Below are 19,159 nucleotides of genomic sequence, written 5' to 3' on the forward strand. Positions count from 1 at the left end.
AGCAAATGAACTGCTTTGTTGACTCATTTTCTGTAAGAAGATAGTCAGACACGTGTTTTCATAATGCAGAAATTGTATTCATTGCTTAATAACATACTTAAAATGGTAACTTGCCAACAAAACTGGCATCTAAATAGCTGAAATATTCAACAGGGATTAAAAAAAAACAAAAAAGACAATTTTGACAAAATTTTCTTTGATTTAACAGAATATCTACACCTAAAAAGTGCAAGACGAACAGTTGTGCAGTTTGTGCAACATGGTTCTCTAAAGAAATAGTCTAACACAAAAGTAGACATTTTATTCACATTAGTTGCGCAAAATTTTTAGTCACTCTACAAAATATGCTGTCTTTAAAACCAAAGGACCTTAAAATAGCTTTACCCCCCCATTCCCCCAAATGTAGTACAAAGTCCTGCTCTTTATTTTTTAAGTATTTAAAAATACAAACATTTTATAAAATGACAATTTACAAGCCATTTCACATAATATTTACATACAAAGGGTGACCTTTCTTATTAGAAGTGCAATGATAAAGATAAAGCATATGAATTAATTGTTTTCTTCTTGTACAGGGAATGCTCCTCAATATACCACATCACCAACACGCTCTGGTACAAACTGCACATGTGCAAGAAATTTTCATCATGTATGCTAGTATTTACCACAATTCCTTTAGGTTAAAAAATAAGTGCTGTTCAATATTAGGTAATTAGAGTAATTTTCATTTAGGCATCTCTACGTCTTGTCCTACCATATAAATATACAGTTTTTCATCAAATTGATCTATATAAACAGTTTATCTCTATTATGTACACACACACACACACACACAAGCTTGTACACATGCACATGAAATGCATACAGTCATACATACAAACACTCGAGCAAAATTGGCCAAAAGAACCTTTAAGACAGATGAGAGAATTTTCACATATGATGATGATGTCATCAACATACTCATCAATGACATCATGAAACAGATCTGTAAGCACCTTTGTCTAGGACAAACAGCGAACAGAAATGAGACATACGATAAGGATGGAGAAAAAGAGGTAGAGATTAAAGGGATGGCAAGAGGCCCGCCTCTTTGATCTTGGTGTAAAAGAATTTCTCCAGTAGGTTGGCACATTTGTAGTACTCGCTTTCGGGAGGGTTGTACTCTCGGCAGTTAGTGAATATCCGCTGCATGTCGGCCATGAACAGTTTCCGTGTCGTATAGTAACGACTCTTTAGGCGCTCACTCATCGTCTTTAGATCTGGATGGACAAACATGCAAACACATTTGTGACACAGTCTGTAAAAACCCAATTTAAGTTCTTCCTACATATTATAAACACTCTGTAAAAATATAACCTTGATGTCCTAATATTGACTGAGTAAGATCATGAATGAAATCAAACTTTGATCCTCGTAATCCCACCATTAGGATTTTACAGACAGAGTCACATTTATGTACTTACAACCCTTGGTGGTGGTCTCTGTAGACTCATGCTTGGCCACAAACTTTTATGTCAACATATTTGTATTAATATAAGTAGGAAAGTTAATAGTATTATAGATCTTCTAATCTATAATTTATAACCTATTTTGTTTAGATTGAGTGTAAAATGCATTGTGTGTAAACAGATCATTACATACCCATAGGAAAGCGGATGACTTGGTAATAACCAGGTGCCTCATTCTTCTTTACCGGTTCCATGAAGGGCCATGCATTCTGGTGTGACTGTAACGTATAAAAACACGATACACTTATCTATTTTATTTTATTTTCACATACATTATATATGTTTTTTGAAACGCGTAAAACAAATGCGGATATACCTTGACCTGCTGTAAAATGTTCTTTATGGTACAATACAACTGGTCTGGATCCTTCAGCTCTTTGCTGGGAAGAAAAATCCCCATTAACTTTTATTTTTAGAGGAACAACTAACTACAAAATTACATAACACATATTGGTCAATGACATGACATGCATATTTGTGTGTCACGGGGCATTATGTACTTTAAAAATAACTTGATGTGTCACTTTACTTTATTCTATAAAACCTACTTAGTTTAAATACATTTTCAGTATTTTTTTAGTATTGGCATCTCAAACTTGTAAAATCGCAGGCGGTGCAACTGTCCGTACAATTAGCAGTTTAAAGGAACACTCCACTTTTTATGAAAATTGCACATTTTCCAGCTCCCTTAGAGCTAAACATTTGATTTTTACTGTTTTAAAATCCATTCAGCTGATCTCTGGATCTATTACACAGTGCCCGAAAATAATCCCCTGCTATTAAAAGTTACCAAGGGGACTATTTTCGGGCAGTGCGTGATATCTTTGCGCCTGCTGAAGCCATGTTACAGAAGCAAATTTTTTGATTATTACGCCGGAATGAGAGTAAAGTTCCTAAGCACTATTCGGACGGGATAAGTTTTCCAAACAACGTTTGAGTTTCAACGTGTCCCCCAGGACGTCTGTGATTTTATGTACCAATTTGGACGGGATTAAAATGATGCAGGCTATTCCAGAGATGGGAGTGTCTGTTGTTTCATGCATTTGGGCGTTGCAGAAGAGGATACGCGTGTTTGTAATGTTTAATATTTTGCTTTAAATGTAAAATTATGGTAGAACATGTAATTTATTAATTTAATTTTAACAAATCAAAATAAAATATACAAATCCTACTAAAGTAACGTTAGCCTACGTGTTTTATATAACTGTCTGCTTATAATAAACCCGAAATGAAGAAATAATGATTAATAACAATTTATTATCTTTCTTAATTAACATTACCATTGCGTAGTTGAACAACTTTGAACGGAGTTTCTTTTAAAGCAACACTAAAGACTTTTTGTTCTTTGCTCCCCCTACAGGTTAGAAGCGTAATTGTTTATTACCACTGTCGTAAATACTGCACCATAGCTGGCTCTGATTGGATTGTAGGTCTGCCGTAAAGCAAGTTTTTGTAGTTTTCACTCGAACTACAGGACCACTACCCGGCGGTTGGAAACTTCTTTAGTGCGGTTTTGGCCGATAGAGGGCTGCAAAGCGAATGTGAAAGTGCCATTCACCCTGTTTTGAGTTGATGAACCACTGAAACTTTTTTGGAAATGTTATTTTAAAGTAAAAAAAAAACTCTTTGGTGTTGCTTTAACGTTAATGATATTACAGTGGCCATTATTAACAGTGTTTGAAATTCAGCTCGTCTTGATTTAATTATTTTATTTTGCCGAATGCGAAAAAAACATCCATATCTGAATGAATGGGACTCAGGAAATACAATATACGTGCATTAGTAAGACACGTTGGCCAAAACACGAAATATACCGCGTTTTCAAAAGATATTGTGGGCAAACACAACACATTTGCATCCGGACGGGATTAAATTTCTCAGAGGACCTCTGAGTTCGGCGAAAAACAGTAGGTAAATTGCTCTGGAATTCTTACGGAGGTCATCAGAGAAAAACACAGACATGGCAGATTCGGACGGGATTAAAAACACAGAGGACCTCTGAGAAGCACGATTTTCTCAGAGGTCCCCCTGTAAAACTAATCCCGTCCGAATAGGGCTCTAGCTGTATCGGCCTAGAAAATCACAACTTTTAATTTTCCGTCGGTCTTAGTACACGATGTAACTACAGAAGAGTCAAGTTTTAAATTGGAAAAATATCGAAACTCTTTGGTTATTTTTGAGCGCAATGCTAATGGTCTAATCAGATTCAATAGATTATGCTAGGCTATGCTAAAAGTGGTACTGCCAGACCCGGAGATCTGCTGAATGGATTCCAAAATGATATAAGTCAAATGTTTAACTTTAGGGGAGCTGGAAAATGAGCATAAATTCAAAAAAAAGTGGAGTGCCCCTTTAAACATTAAACATGATATCACATCTTCCAGTGAACCCCAGGTGGTCTTTATAGCTCAATGAAAAGTTTGAAATTTCTCTTAAATACTGAAAAAATAGCCACTTTAATGTAGGCTAGTAAACTTTCTGTGTCAGGTGGTACAACCAATGTAAAACTTGAAAAAATGCTATTTTATTAAACACATTTTAATTGAATTTAAAAAAGTGTATTTATGAATTTCATATCACAATCAAAAGCTTATCCCAGGATCCATTCAAAATATGTGTTCTGCGCATCGAGTGATCCTATGTGCATCACGTGTCTTGTCAAAATAAGGGCCTGCTGCAGATGCGTCTAAAGGGTTTATGATAAAAGACACACTCGCGTTTGCCAGATACTCACGTAATATTTTGTAAACGTGAGCATCTCTTTTATCATAAACGGTTTTGACACGTGTGCAGCAGGCACTTATTTTGACAAAACACGTGATGCACATGGTTGACATGACGCAACAAACATATTTTGAAAAGGCAAGCAACACACATGACACTCCGAACAAATATTTTGAGTTAGCGCCCCTCGGAGAGCAGTCACGAGCCGCCACTGCATGATTATAATTTGCAACCCCAATATCATATAAACAAACAATCAGCATGACACAGGGAGCGGATAGAAATTTCTGGCAAATAGACAATGATTGGTTGTACCACCTGACATTTTCTAAATGAGTTTATTAAAAATATTGTGAAAAAATCATCAAAATGTACTGAAATGTAAAAAAAAACAGTTTTTAACACATTGTTCCTGACTCAAAAAATATGCATTACATCCCTTTTAAAAAAAAACAATTTTTAGGAGCTTGTTTTCTCATTGCCTCATATGCTTACCCAGGATGTTATGCATTGAATATACACAAATTTACCTTTTTATCAATGGTTTCCAGCCCGTCTCACCTGTACAAACACAAACAAACAGATAAAGCTACAAAAACGCAGAGAGCTACAAATTTCAAAACAACCACACCACAAAACTCCATTTATAATACTTTTGACAAAATAATACTACTAATGATAAATTGTATGTAAATATTTTAGGTTAAGTACATTTAATGATCTTTTCAATAATATATCAACGAATACGCAAAACAGAGACGTACAGATTCCTGGAATGCTCTCAATGGGGATCTGCCGAACTCCTTCCTTGAAACAGGACAAACCCGGGTAAACTTTACGTATCTGAGCTTGCTTGCGCTCTATAAGCTTCTTGATGATCTATAAAAGAGAAAATAAAAAGTAATGATGACAGAAAAAGGATATATTGTAATACAGTAAGTAGACTCTTTATAATACCTCTTTTTGTTTCTTTATGATGACAGAAAACTCAGTGTAAGGGATGCAGGGATTGAGTTCACAGCCCATCAGTGTTGCGCCCTCATAGTCCTTAATGTAGCCCACATACTTAGACTTCGGCACTTTAATATCCTTAGAGAATCCCTGACATAAGGAATATAAGCTAAGTTCAATGTATAGGCACATGCTGCTTATTTTTTAGGGTTCTAGCATATCATGACATAATAGCATTGTAATGCAATGCTGAATGCTCTACCAACTGAGCTACAGAAACACTCTTAAAGGCACAGTTCAGCCAAATAAACACCCGTTTTGGCCACACTCCAGAGCACTGACCTGTTTCTTAAAGTAGCCAATGGCATATTCATCAGCGTAGGTGAGAAAGTTGAGTATTTCATGTTTGATGTGATACTCCTTCAGATGATTCATGAGGTGAGTTCCATAACCCTTACGAAAAACAATTTATGGAAAAAGTTTAAGCCAGGAATGTGTGTGGAACAAGACAGAAAGCTGGGCATAGATTCTGAAGAAAACGAGGAATACATACTGTATGTGATAACATACCTTGACCTGTTCGTTGGAGGTGACGGCGCAGAACACAATCTCAGTGAAGCCTTGAGTCGGAAACATTCGAAAACAAATTCCTCCAATAACACGACCGTCTTTGATGAGAGAGAGAGTCTTGTGCTTCCTGTGTAAAGAGGAAGTAGATTCACAATGTTATGTCATCTCTGATTCAAGAGTAAACAGACCAAAAGTTGATTGCTAGAATATTTTTTAGCTTTGGTATAAACCATCTGTCGAAGACTTGTTTAGGACTGTAAAATATATTGAAACTACCAATACATTGCAAATGTGCATAATGCTATATGGTTGCAATAACTTTTAATACTTTTAAAGTGTATTCACAGTTCTAGGTCAGTGCAGTTGACTTTTAAAGTTTTAAATGTATTACATAATAATTTTAATAAATTTTACAGACATATTGGGGTGGTTTCCTTAAGCCGGGACTAGGCCTTAGTTTAATTAGGAAATACTAAAAACATTACTTTGTGCATTTCGAGGCAAAACAAGGGCACTGATGTATTTTAAGATATGTCAGTACAAGTTGTTTTCTGTTTGGACAGCTCTTACATTATTTTAGTCTAAGACTAGTCTAATCCCTATCTGGAAAACCAAGTTAATTAGCAAAGTTATCACATTTTTATTCAATATCATGCAGCCCTAGACTTGATCCTAAAACATGTGACTTTTGTAAACATTAAGGTGGTGATTATTTAGCACTTTAATATGATGTACTGTGACTAACGTACGGGTCAAAGACGAGGCGTGTGATGTATTCCTTAGGCATGCGGGGAAGCTGGTGAGAGAAGACGTTCTGCAGGCCAACAAGCCACATGAGGATTTTCTTATTGGGCTTCTGGTTGAGGGAGTTTCCAATGACATGAAATTCAATGACCCCACGCCTCTCCTCTAATCGAGCAGCTTCATCACGAGCAGAATGGGCTGACAGAAGACTGGTCTGAAAAAAAAATGAGAGAGACTGCTGCTTAGATTTATTTATCTTTACTACTGGTCATATGGTATGGCAGGTTGGCCGGGTCCGGGAGAAGATCGCAGCGATTAGTAATTAGCAACACGACCCAACTTCAAATGATCCAATTAGATCTCAATAGACAAATTCAAATCCAGCCCTGTCTTATTTGATTTCAAAAGACTTTAAGGACTGCTTTTCATTCAGCTAATAAAGTACATTAGGATGTGTTAATGTAATCACTAAACAGTAGGCATTCACTTAGGAGCAAATGACTGCACGCGGTAGCTGAGACGCTTCGTCATTCCATTACCCTGTTGAACATTTTTCAATGCATTTTACACATTTTGGTCTCCGATGTCAAGTCCAGTTTGACTTAAAGGAAAACATCACCGTTTTACTGTTCTTACCTCAACTTAGATGAATTAATACATACCTATTTTTATTCAATGTGTGCACCTAATCTTTGTACAGCACGTAGTGAATGTGTTAGCATTTAGCCTAGCCCCATTCATTCCTTAGGATCCAAAAAGAGCACTTAGTTTGCAGCACTTCAACCTCGGGCGCAGTAATATTGGCGGAAGTTTGAGCGAGAGGGGGAGTAGTCAGGAGTGATGGACTGCGTCCGAAACCGCATACTGTATAGTAGGTACTGAATAAGATGAAGTACCTACTTACTTGGCGTTAAAACAGTAGGTACTGTATAGAATGAATCCTGGTAGTATGAATGAGATTCGGATGTACTACATCCGCCATGTTGCTACATCACGTGACATACGTCGTCATCACGTCATGTCATTTCAGCGCGTAATCAGCCGCGTGCCTCTTCTTGTCCGTTGGATAACTCCTTGTCTGGGGCATCATGGGATAGTGAAGCGTCCATCGTATGCACACTGCAAAATCTAACCGGAAGTAGTAGGTCATCCGGGTACTTTTCGCATACTGTTTTTTGAATACTATGGTTTATGTAGTAGGCAGTTTCGGACGCAGCAATGATGTTACTGCGCGGTGAGGTCGAAGTGCGGCAAACTAAGTGTTCTTCCGCCTTACAATATAGTTCTCATGTTTTATCCGCTTAAAAAAATGCCACGTTTTATTTTGTGCCAGCATACTTACTCGTGTAACTACTCATGTAACAGATTTAAAATAGGGAAAACATGGAAGCGTTTGGTGGCTTTTAAATTCATTCCTGTTTGGATCTTAAGGAATGAATGGGGCTAGGCTAAATGCTAACACATTCATGACGCGCTGTACAAAGATTAAGTGCACACATCGAATAAAGATGAGTATGTATTAATTCGTCAAATTAGAGGAAAGAACATAGTAAAATATTGAAAAACGGTGGTGTTTTCCTTTAAAGAGTACTACACCCCTGGTCAGAGCCTGACTCCACCCACTGGCAATATTTGAAAAATGCAAGAAAAGTGGGCAGATCCCAACGAAGATAGAGGGGACGAACTAAGCTCGTATCAAGTGTGTGGTGAGATTGTAACAACGGCGTGGTGAGCTTGAACCTGCTTACGTCACAAGTCATTTTTTGGACCCAACATCCAATAGGAAATTCAACTGCAGTAGCCACCGTTCAACCTGAAGAGGGCAGCAATCAGACGTTTTTACACCATATATTGTAGTATTGAAACACTTTATATCCAAATGTCAAAAAACGAACAGCACTAATAAAGCATCATTCTTACAGATCATTAACTAAAAAAAGTTGGTTTAGGGTTTAGTTACTCTTTAAAAAATTATGACTTTGCAACTTTAAGGTGAAACGCATAGTGAAGCAATGGTAGCCGCCACAGGACAAACATGTCATCATCTGAAATAAAATAGAACAAATCTGGGCTCCTCTATGTTTATTATTATCTCCAATAAAGGCACTTGAACATTATGTACTTATAATTATGAAAAGTAATATATTTCTGTATTAGACCAACACACAGTCTCTGTTTACCTCAGGTCCCAGCATGGCAGTAGGATCAGTAATTGTAGACATGACTTCATTAATAAGTTCCATTGGAATGTCACCGACCACGCGAGGTCGCTTGTTATCCTCATGAGATAAAGGCTCTGAAGGCTTTCGTTTTTCTCCACCTACTGTATTTACACACACATAAATGTGCATAAAGTCAATTGTAATGAAGTTACATTAATATTCATTGGCAGTGTTGTTGTTTACAAGTGATCATAACTAAATATAACATATTTTGTTGTTTTTAATTATGCAACTTATAATAACCTATACATTTAGCTGTGCTGACTTGTACCTGGATTGGGTTCCAAAGTGGAAGCTGTTTTCCGGGCTGGACTTACACTGCCACCTCCGACCAGCTCCACAGAAGCCGGACTGCTGCTATAGCACAAGGGGCGTGTCACAGGCGGAGCACTAACCACTGAACCAATCAGAGAAAAACATATTTACATAGTCATCCCAGAGAGAAGTAATCCTTTATTTATGCTATAATAATTCTTAATCACCTGTGGGAATTTGTCCTCCTGATAAACCAACCATAAAGTTTTCACTCCAGATAGGTGAATTGTGACTATATACCTCCTCTTCCAGCATAGACAGAAATCTACACGACACAAACATTCAAATAAATACAATATCGTATCTGTTTGGGGTTTTCGTGTTTATGAGAGGGTTTTATTGCTTACTTGGGAAAATGTGTGAGAATGAGTGTGCGTTTTTCGGGAGGCAGTTTGTCTTTCTCCTGCCTGGCTTGTTCCAGCAGCTGTTTCCTCATAACAGTGAATACAGAGCGGAGAAAAGTGCGTCCGAAAATCTGTGTGGCCTCGTACCGAGGAAGGCTGTCACAAAACTGGGGCACGTTACAATAACACAGCCACCTGCAAAACCAACACCAAACAATGCAGTAGTCTGCCAACACAGCAATGTCAATGATAGTGTTAAGTGTTAAATGATAAAATTGAATCAGAGCAACATTCTTTCCAATGCCTTCAACAAATGACTGGATTCCTAGCTAACTGGATTTTAAGAGCTTGGATGCAAAACCCTCTAAGTGCATCTAAATGCATGTTTCTTTGTAAATGAGCTTTTTATCAGGCACTTAAATTTAGATTCAGTAATTCCACTTTAATGGCAAGGTTATTAGTCAGTTATTCAAATGCTTTAATTTCACAAATGTCAAATTAGTCATTTCATTGGTATTTAACACATTTGGCTGCTTTATGCTGTTCATGTAAAAATTTCCACTTTCCAAAAAAAGTCTCCAGACACTCTTCACTGTCCTTTCTGAATAAAGGTAAGTGTCTCAAAAATTCAGTAAATATATCCGTAAACCTCTTTTCACTGGGGAAAAACCTCTTGCACTGTCCAATTTTGAAAAATCTGGAATTAAGCAGATTTGAAGAGAAAGTGTTTGATGAACGTATTAAACGTGCCGAGAGCATTTTTTCAATATCTTTATCTTATTTTAAATTTAGCTAGCGTTTAGCGGCTTTTAACTCTTTATTTAGCACCTAAGCTCTTCATTTTTAGATTGGTAAAAGATGGGGGCACGGTTTTTGAAAAACGCTTTAGAAAAAGGAGTCGGGCCAAGTACCAAAACACACTTGTAGCCAATCAGCAGTAAGGTGCGTGTCTAACCGGCATCGTTGCCAGGATTGCGTATGTGTGGGCGGGTCTATCAAAAGAAGGTCCAGATTCTTTGGTGTAGGGGTGTGTTTGTTTAGGTGATTTCAAATGTCAACATTGGCTTTCAGAGATCGTGCACCCCACCTTTAACATTAACCAATTGCCCACATGGCCTAAGAAACATGAAAATAAAAGTGTTTACACATTCATTAAAAAGAAAAAAAATTATATAACATATAAAACAAAGACAAGCCATCAGATCCTCATTATAAGAAAATCACCTGGTGTAATTGACTTTATAACCGACTACATCGTCATCTGGTGCCCTTTGCCTCCTTTGTGAGGGCGTCTCAAGTTGCCAGTAGTTGATCTGGTTGAGGAACATCTTTGCGAGCTCCACAATGGTTTGTCTCTCCTTAGATGGTAGGTGGCTAAACTTGTACTGCACAAAGTTATTCACACCCTGCCACACAAACAATACAACAAAGGTCTCATAAATGATAATGAAACAAGAATCTTAGGAATGTATTTGAGAGAGAAATTACATTTACTGCTTTCACAAATCGGGAAAATGCAATGCATTAACAGCGCAAAAGGTCATGGGTTTGATCCCAGGGAAAACACATACTGATTAAAAAAAATGTATAGCTTGCACTGTAAGTCGCTTAAATGCATAAATGTAAATATAAAATGTACATATAAAGTGTAAATGTGCTATAGTCTTGAAAATAGATACAAGAAAATAAGTGTTTGCTTACATTTACATTTATAAACACCTAAATACCCTGAAAAACATGGTACTATTAATGTCTGGTCAGGTATGCTAAAAGGGAGTGCCTAGGGTTGTTTGGTATGACAATGTATACAAGTTGCTTTTTATTAGTGCATCACACAACAACAAAATATAAAAAGAAAATTGTGGTAAGATAGAAAGCATTTTTAAAAATGTTACAGGTTCCATAAAATTCCCTTCATCTCATGTTTCAATTAAAAAACTATTACTGAACACACAATTTATCTATTACTTCACACTCATGCTTCACGGACTTGATATTGATGATTACGACTAAATATTTGACATTTGAGTGAGACACACTGGCTACCTGTTCAATGCTTGGTTTTTCGAAAGGTGGACTTTCCAGAGCCTCCACCACTGGCCTTCCCATCTGTAGGATGCATTTCCTCAGCAACTAAAAGACAATTAAACACATATTAATAGATGAAGTGCACAAACAGAAGCAAAAACCTTTTCTATACATTTTCACAGTTAACATCCAGCCATACTGTTAAAAAGGGAGTAGTTTAATTAGTTGAATTATCACATAAACAAAAGACTAGTTGTCAGAAAACAGGCTTTACTTAATTGGGCAGAAAATGTCAGAGAATCGGGAAATGACACGCAAGCAAGATTTAAATTTGGGTTGCCAACGTTAACACCACCGCACGACGTGCCGCAGCATGTGCGCGCATCTGCCAAGACTATGCCCTCACTCACTTTGAAGAGTGAGAAGTAAACTTGTTTAGTGTCAGGATCCTCCTCTTTATGGACACATGTGTACAAATATTCCACATCCAGTACAATTCCAAGCAGTCTGTTCATCTCCTCTTCCGACACACTCTCTAGATGTGTGACGTGGTCACCTGGCCAGTAAGGAAAAAATTTAGTACACAGCAGAAAGTACATTTGTATAACATGCTTATTATACAGTCAAAAAAAGTAAGAATGCATTACAGCATATTTTTTTTTACTTTACATAATCATTACCTAGGGCGTGGCTACAGCTTCTGCAGGGCTCCTTTAGATTAGCAATTGGCTGCTCTGCTCTGGGTGGGGTTGGAGGGGGCGGAGTTGGTGGTGGATTTTGACTCTTCCAGCCATTACATTTACAAGCTCCTTCAGCCTATGGGAAGACAAAACAAAACAAGCCTAAAATTACTATGTTACTAATAAACAGCACTACATGTTTGAACACCCCACTTAGGATTTACTATAGTAGTAACTGTAGAAGTACATTTAGTACACTTGCCTCATGCACTATTCTGTAATATAACTATAGTGGACTGACAATACTGTAGTAAACTTTATTATTTACAGATTAAATGGTTTGTTCACGTGGGAAAAACAACAAACAAACAAAATCGTAAATAACTAAGAGCGTGTTTTTGAGAAACAGCAGGCAACGCCCCCCAAAACACCCAGTAGCAGACCACGCCCCCCTCAGCAGCTGTCATCCTGTCAAAACAAAGACGCTGCTCTCTTCTCTCAAGTAATCAACTTGAGATCGCGCGTACTATTTTAGCAAAACGCTCCACGTCGAAGCACAGTATCACTTTGGTTTAACTTGACAGAATACGTGGTCCAAAAACTGTGCATATTTATGTAAAAAATTAAGCTGACGACCCGCCAAGAGTGCCCGATGTTCACGTCATCTTGCCCGTAGCGGGCAAACACAGCGGTGTATTATCTCTGTAGACTACGGAAATGATCGCTCTCCCAAATATTGTGTTGTATTTGTGTGCATCTATTTACCCAGTTGCACTTTATAAATTTAGGTACATTTGCAGTTTAATGTAAAAAAAGGATGAGGCAAGAGCTTTTGTGCTGCGCTTGCAGATTCAAGAGTGGGTAAAGTATATAACCCTTTCCACCCCTCGGCTTCAGTAATAGGCTAAACTAAAAAAAAAAAACCAAGCGATTATTTGCTTTCATCGCCTCCGTATGTAATGGTTTAACGTACCTTGCACGAGGAATATACACCGAGTTTCTCCAGTTTCTTCGGGCGCGGGGAGGAGCGGAGCTGCGCCTTCTTCACGGCGATACGTGCAGAACCGACGGCGGCGCCTGAACATTCGGTTCCGCCGACTCCTGGCGCTGCAGGAGCCGAGCCCGCCGCACCCACCGCCGGCGAGCCCTGAGGAATCCCCGCGCTCTCCGACATGTCGGAGGTTGAGCCAGATTATGCGCTCAGACGCGAATCCTCGAAGTCCGCCTCTCTCTCTAGTCCTCAACAGCGGGAGCAGACATGGCGTTCATCCCTGCCTTTTTATTTGACATTGTAAATCCGCCTCGTCTCCGCTAGGGGAGGCACATAATGAATAACCCGTTATGATTCTTCGGATAGAGTACAAATATGCCAATTCTGGGCGAGCTTTTCAAGGTCAAATTATTTAAAGGGCTGAGAAATGAGAATAAAGTGCAAACTCGATGCTTTTTAACCAAAAGTTATATGGATAAATAAAGAGGTGTTAAGTTTATCTCTAACATGAATGTGTTATAAACAACGCATTTTCTAAGGCTGCATGCCTTTAGTAAGACTCCCTTTACATAAAGATGGCCTTACATTTTTTAATGGTAACACTAAAAATCATTTTTATTATCAAAATAAAATGAATGCATAAGCTAACACAAACTAACAAGAGCATTATAATTTTACTACATTTATTAATATTTCTTAATGTTAGTTTGTGCATAATGTTCATTGGCTATTGTGCACTAACTACTGTTAGCAGACAAGACTTTTGATTTTAAACATTTCTTGAAATTAAACATTTTACTAAGTTGAATAAATGCTGTAGAAGTATTGTTTATTGTTTGTTCATGTTAAATAATGTACTTAACTAATGTTAAAAGAACTGATTTTTTAAGTGTTACCATTTTTGTTGTTGTAACTTAATAATAATACTTGTTTAACTACAACTGTATTTTGATCCATCTAAATCAAAAGAAGTTTAGCACCAGTTTGATTTAAATAGTGCTGATCACCCATTAGCCCAATACATATATAAATAAAATCTGGGCGATCATAAACCAGACAAGGGGGATAAATAAAAACACTTTTCTGCAATTAACCACAGAAAAAAAACAGCACAATATTCACGTACATTTCAAATAAATGACTCAAGGTACAATTTACTTGTATACTATGTATAATTAAACATAAACAAAGGCTATACATGAGTGTGTCATTTGCACTGTGATGGGATTTCCATTCAGTGTTAAGACTAGAAGTTAATTTGGCCATCTGAACACAAAATATGATCAATACCATTTATAAGAAATTTATTTGATACATTAACAGTAATATTTAGGTAAATGCATTTTTTTAATTCAAATGGGAATGCTTCAAAAAAGACAAAAAGTTGAATGTAGCAGCGAATTTATGTGGTACCAGTATCCTAAAGGCAAAAGACTGAGCGAATGTTAAAAGTGGCTGGGTGTGTTGTTTGATACTGGAAAAAGCAGAGGAAGAACCATCATAAGCTTTGATGTATACACTGTTAGTTCTATCAGGTGATGAAAACATCGTTTTTGCTTTCGCATGGAAATTACAATACAGACCACTAAGGAAAAGCAAGAGTTTTTTTTTGTTAATAACACTACATACATTTTTATAAGACCACCATTGATTATAATTTAACCATTTTGTGAAAAAAGAAACAACTCCAAACCCCTATCAAAGCAATTCCTGGTTACTGTACATTTTTTATGATTATCTAACTCCCTATCAAGCATTAGTCCTGCAACATTAAATGGAAAAGACGAATACATTGCAACACCCTATTTACAGTAAATTATTTATATATATTTATATCACTCTGGCTGTACTTGAGATAATATCAAGACCAAAAATTAGTGCAAGGCATGAAGTAAGAAACAAACTAAAGAAGAAAATAATGAATGTATCCGGTCTGGTGCATATATGTGCAGGTGAACGTATACTAATTGTATATGCAGAATTGTGTACGTTTCTCTAAATAAATGCACAATGTGTCCTTGTGTAGGCCTGTTATGCTACTGTACGCAAGTGCAGCCACACCAACTCATTTGTAAGGACCAAAAGTGCCAATAATGCTTAAAAAACATGAAGGCTCGCTTACTGGTGAGAGAATAACAAAGGGGGCAGGATCTTGGACCTACGTGTGTGTGTTTGAGAGATTAAGAAGGAGGTGGGCTTGTTGTTTGGCAGCGCAACCTCAGGAAGTGGGCAGTCTGCCATTGAACAGAGCCATTGGGACATCCCGAATCAGGACGGGCCAAAAACAAGAAGAGGTGGAGCAAGGGGCGGTGCTAATATGTCTTATCCTCTCTCTCTGTCTCTCTCTCTCTCTCTCACCATGTGTGCCATTGAAGTTAAAACTTTGATTTACCTTTCTTAGGCCTTGTAGTGATACATGCATCCATTATTCTTTAAAGTTCATTTCTATAAAACAAAATCATAAAAAAAGATGAAAACAGAACTGAGAAAAAGAAAGAAAGAAAGAAAGAAAGACTGACTGCAGAGTTCTGTATAGCGACAGGGCAGGTGAAGAACTCTTCTGGAAGCCCCACCCTGCTTGTCCAGGTCAGGAAAATGGCATATGTGTGACAGCATATATTACAGTATGTCTTAATCATGAATACAGGCCTGGGTCTTTACAGAAATTAACAACTAAACAAAAACACCGCAGATACATGGGCGGGGCAGAGCTTTTGTTACAGCGTAAGAGAGTTGTGGAAACGAAGAAAGCGGAGGCATTTCATTAGTTAGTCAAACTCGGGATGAAGGGCGGGACCTTGCGTTAGTTGTTGCAGTAACAAGAGTTTGGTGGTTGGGGGGGATGTTTTGCATTAGTTGCTGCAGCAGGGAGCCTTAGTGGGTTGGGCTGTCTCTGTGAGGTCCACGCCCCTACTCCGCCCACTGTTGGCTCCGGCAGCTTGGGGCTCACTCTTGGGCAACTTTTTCGCTGAGGAGAAACCAAACAAAAAAATAAACACTAAATATTCAGCTCCTACAATCAACCAACCTGTGTTGAATTTACAAAATCTTACCAATGGCCATGAAGATCTCATTCACATTCATGGAAGTCTTTGCTGACGTCTCCATAAAAAGCAAACTGTTGTCATCTGCATATGACTGAGCATCCTGAAAAAAATTCATAAAAATAAACAAACACAGGTGAAGGAGACAGCCAAAGTCAGGACCATGAACTGTCGCTGATCTTTAATAAGGTCATGTATACCTGGAAGTCCACAGCTCTCTTGTTGGCAAGGTCAGCCTTGTTTCCAGACAGAGCAATAACAATATTTGGGCTGGCCTGCCTCTGAAGTTCCTTAACCCAGTTCTTTGCTCTCGCAAATGACTCCTTTATGTTGAAAGACAGAAAATTACAGTATGATCTTAAAGTATTTGAAATACTGAAATAATAACAATATATCAATAAGCTTATTTAGCCACAGGTCACGATTTATCATCAATCTTATTTACCTCATTGGTGATATCATAAACTACAATGGCAGCCTGGGCACCTCTGTAGTACATGGGGGCCAAACTGTGGTAGCGCTCCTGTCCGGCTGTGTCCCAAATCTCGAACTTTACCGTTGTATCATCCAGACACACCGTCTGTGTTAGGAACGCCGCTGTGAACAAAAGACGTGTGAGAAAGTGTACGAACATGCAAAGATATATTTAGTGACAAAACCTTTACCTCCTATTGTGCTCTCTTGAAACTCGTGAAACTGCCCCTTGACAAAGCGCAGTACAAGGCTGGACTTCCCCACAGCAGACTCTCCTAGCAAGACCAGTTTAAACTGGCAGATCTTATTGCCCGCGTTGGACCCGTTGGGGCGTGTTGCTCCTCCCCTATTGGCCATGACAGTTGTCAATCACCCAGTCTCCTTCAGGTGGTCACACGCTCACCGAAAGCTGTTCCAGTACTGGCTGCGTGGCACAGAACGTGATCAAAAAAAAAAGAGAAATGAAAAAGAGTATTTTCACGTTGCTTATAGACACAGATGACCTCTTCCTGTTCTTTCCTGGCAAAGATAAATAGTAAGTAAAATGTTATTTTTGTTTTTGAGATGACAAATGGTAAGAGGCTGAATATGTGACACCATGACAGCTTATCATCACAATCGACTCAAGGCAGTCGTGGGTGTGACTATTTACATTCATGAATTTGGCAGACGCTTAGAGTAGTGACTTTACAGAGTAGTGCATTACAAGGAATACATTTTTATCAATATTTGTGGTGCCTGGGTATCAAACCCATGACCTTTTGCGCTGCTAATACAATGAGCTATACAGTCAGGAGCTACTTTTCAGGGAATCCTTAATATTAGAATTGACTGTTATGTCATCTATTGAAAAACACTGAACATACTCGTTTTATTCAGCATAACCTAACATTGATGAAATCCCAGCAGAAAAATTATGTCTGTAACCATGGTAACTCCTTTCGGCACAGAATGTCCTGAGTAAGCAGTCAAAACAAGCATACTCATTTAGCCTGACTGCAACAATGCAACAGGAATTGTCACAAAAATCTGTGTCAAATACTTCCAGCATCCCAATGACTCCACAGACCTGGAATACAAGACTAGACATATGAGATTTTATGACATTCGCTATTGCGGCATTGACCCCAGGGCTTAAAACAGCAGAAAAAACACTTTCACTGTCAGAGGAGCGCCATTACTGCTGTTGTGAAATAGCAGACCACAAAAACAGACCCCTAACGCTTGTACGGCCAGCAATAAAACTGCTCGTGTGATGTTGCATCATCAAAAAAGAAGCTAGTGCTCTGACAGTAAGATTCATCTGCATATTAAAGCAGGCCAGGATATAAGCATGTCTGGGGCAGGATACAAATCACAATGATGTGTTGCATTCATCTAACTGTCAGGTAAAGAAGCTAGTATGTGATTATAGCCAGAAGTAAAACTAAGATCGCAAAGCAGAACAACAAAAGCACAGCTTATGACAAGGCAAAAGTCAAATTCCCTGTGAGAGACAACGACTGGTGGTCAAAATGCCTTCAATTTTAATGACAGGCCTAAAAATGACAAAAACAAGCCAGTGATTTCTGGGTTTAAGGTTGACACACAGTCCTCCTGTTCGTGAATCATCAAGCCAAAATAAGCATGTACTATCAACAACAGAGCATTTCATAAGCCTAAAAAAACAACAACTTGACATTACATTTAAATTTGTGACACCCAACTTAAACTTAACATTTTTAAACACACCCATGAGCGTCAAGCAAAAAAAACAAGGCGTCAAGACAACCCAGAAGCTAATAGCCACTTCAATGACAGGAATCATCCACATAATATCCTAAAAATGAAAATATTAACGACAATAACTACAGTATTTAAAAAGAAAAAAGACCCCGCTTGTAATTTCACTTTCAGTCCAATATTTCAACACTGTTTGCAACCCAACTGCATTCCGACATAACCTGCAACAACTAAACACACAACACGGCTGGTCAAGTATACAGTCATACATCTTACGTTAAGGAAGCAGATTATTTGTATGTATATGTTAGGCTGAACAAATCGGGTTTACTCACTCTTGTGGGTAGAATTTAGTAAAGGGGCCTGTGATATTTTTGACGAAATATAGCAAGCTAAAGTGGCTAACTAGCTTGGGGGATACGCCAAACAGAAAACGACACATTTGACGGACGTATTCGGTGTCCTTTTACCTGAATGCCAGCCGATATGTTGCGAAAACTGATTTCCGACGAAGGGGTGCTAAAATTTAAGAGAGGTTCTCCTTATTATTGGGGTCGGTTAATGGGAATTTTACCAACCCCGATCAAGTCTCCTCCTTTTTTTCTCTCGCAACTTCCCCTTCAGAACCAAAACACAAACAAGCGTTTCCGCCCCTCATGCCACGTCAGATGACATTTCCGCCCCGCAATTACGTACTTCCTTGTCTTGGGGTAGCCACGTTATATTATTTTGTTAATATATACTATTATATTCTGTATTATTAACTACATTTTATATAAATATAAACTTAAATAATTACTATACTTTACTAGTTTAATATTTACCACGGTAATGTTCAAAAC

The 19,159-nt window shown here is 38.0% G+C and overlaps 2 protein-coding genes across 2 annotated transcripts; both read right to left on the reverse strand.

Annotated features, from left to right (window-relative positions):
* Positions 1 to 55: 55 nt before the first annotated feature.
* kat2b (K(lysine) acetyltransferase 2B) lies at positions 56 to 13,527 on the reverse strand. The gene is made up of 18 exons (XM_065288972.2): positions 13,060 to 13,527; positions 12,087 to 12,222; positions 11,817 to 11,962; positions 11,425 to 11,511; positions 10,603 to 10,784; positions 9,382 to 9,573; positions 9,202 to 9,299; positions 8,991 to 9,116; positions 8,678 to 8,820; positions 6,503 to 6,711; positions 5,754 to 5,880; positions 5,526 to 5,636; positions 5,190 to 5,333; positions 4,997 to 5,111; positions 4,763 to 4,793; positions 1,825 to 1,888; positions 1,642 to 1,726; positions 56 to 1,259 (listed from the first exon to the last, which is right to left on the reverse strand). The coding sequence occupies exons 1-18, from the start codon at positions 13,258 to 13,260 to the stop codon at positions 1,063 to 1,065; spliced, it is 2,394 nt and encodes a 797-aa protein (XP_065145044.1). The 5' UTR covers positions 13,261 to 13,527; the 3' UTR covers positions 56 to 1,062.
* Positions 13,528 to 14,364: 837 nt separating this feature from the next.
* On the reverse strand, positions 14,365 to 18,947 carry rab5aa (RAB5A, member RAS oncogene family, a). Its single transcript, XM_065288999.1, has 6 exons — positions 18,788 to 18,947; positions 16,787 to 17,019; positions 16,567 to 16,718; positions 16,322 to 16,444; positions 16,131 to 16,224; positions 14,365 to 16,045 (listed from the first exon to the last, which is right to left on the reverse strand). Exons 2-6 carry the CDS (start codon positions 16,950 to 16,952, stop codon positions 15,930 to 15,932), a joined length of 651 nt encoding a protein of 216 aa, XP_065145071.1. The 5' UTR covers positions 16,953 to 17,019; positions 18,788 to 18,947; the 3' UTR covers positions 14,365 to 15,929.
* Positions 18,948 to 19,159: the final 212 nt, after the last annotated feature.

This window comes from Paramisgurnus dabryanus, chromosome 19 (assembly GCF_030506205.2).
Source record: "Paramisgurnus dabryanus chromosome 19, PD_genome_1.1, whole genome shotgun sequence".
NCBI classification, from domain to species: Eukaryota; Metazoa; Chordata; class Actinopteri; order Cypriniformes; family Cobitidae; genus Paramisgurnus; species Paramisgurnus dabryanus.

Bases quoted from the DNA above. Each gene is read 5' to 3' on its own strand.
- kat2b (XM_065288972.2), bottom strand. From the start codon at position 13,260: ATGTCGGAGAGCGCGGGGATTCCTCAGGGCTCGCCGGCGGTGGGTGCG. The intron at 9,117-9,201 runs GTGATTAAGAAT...TGATTGGTTCAG, and splicing joins AGGAGGACAAATTCCCACAG to TGGTTAGTGCTCCGCCTGTG. The intron at 5,637-5,753 runs GTATGTTATCAC...GTTTTTCGTAAG, and splicing joins CCTCCAACGAACAGGTCAAG to GGTTATGGAACTCACCTCAT.
- rab5aa (XM_065288999.1), bottom strand. From the start codon at position 16,952: ATGGCCAATAGGGGAGGAGCAACACGCCCCAACGGGTCCAACGCGGGC. The intron at 16,719-16,786 runs GTAAAGGTTTTG...TTTTGTTCACAG, and splicing joins TCAAGAGAGCACAATAGGAG to CGGCGTTCCTAACACAGACG. The intron at 16,445-16,566 runs GTAAATAAGATT...TTCAACATAAAG, and splicing joins TTTATGATATCACCAATGAG to GAGTCATTTGCGAGAGCAAA.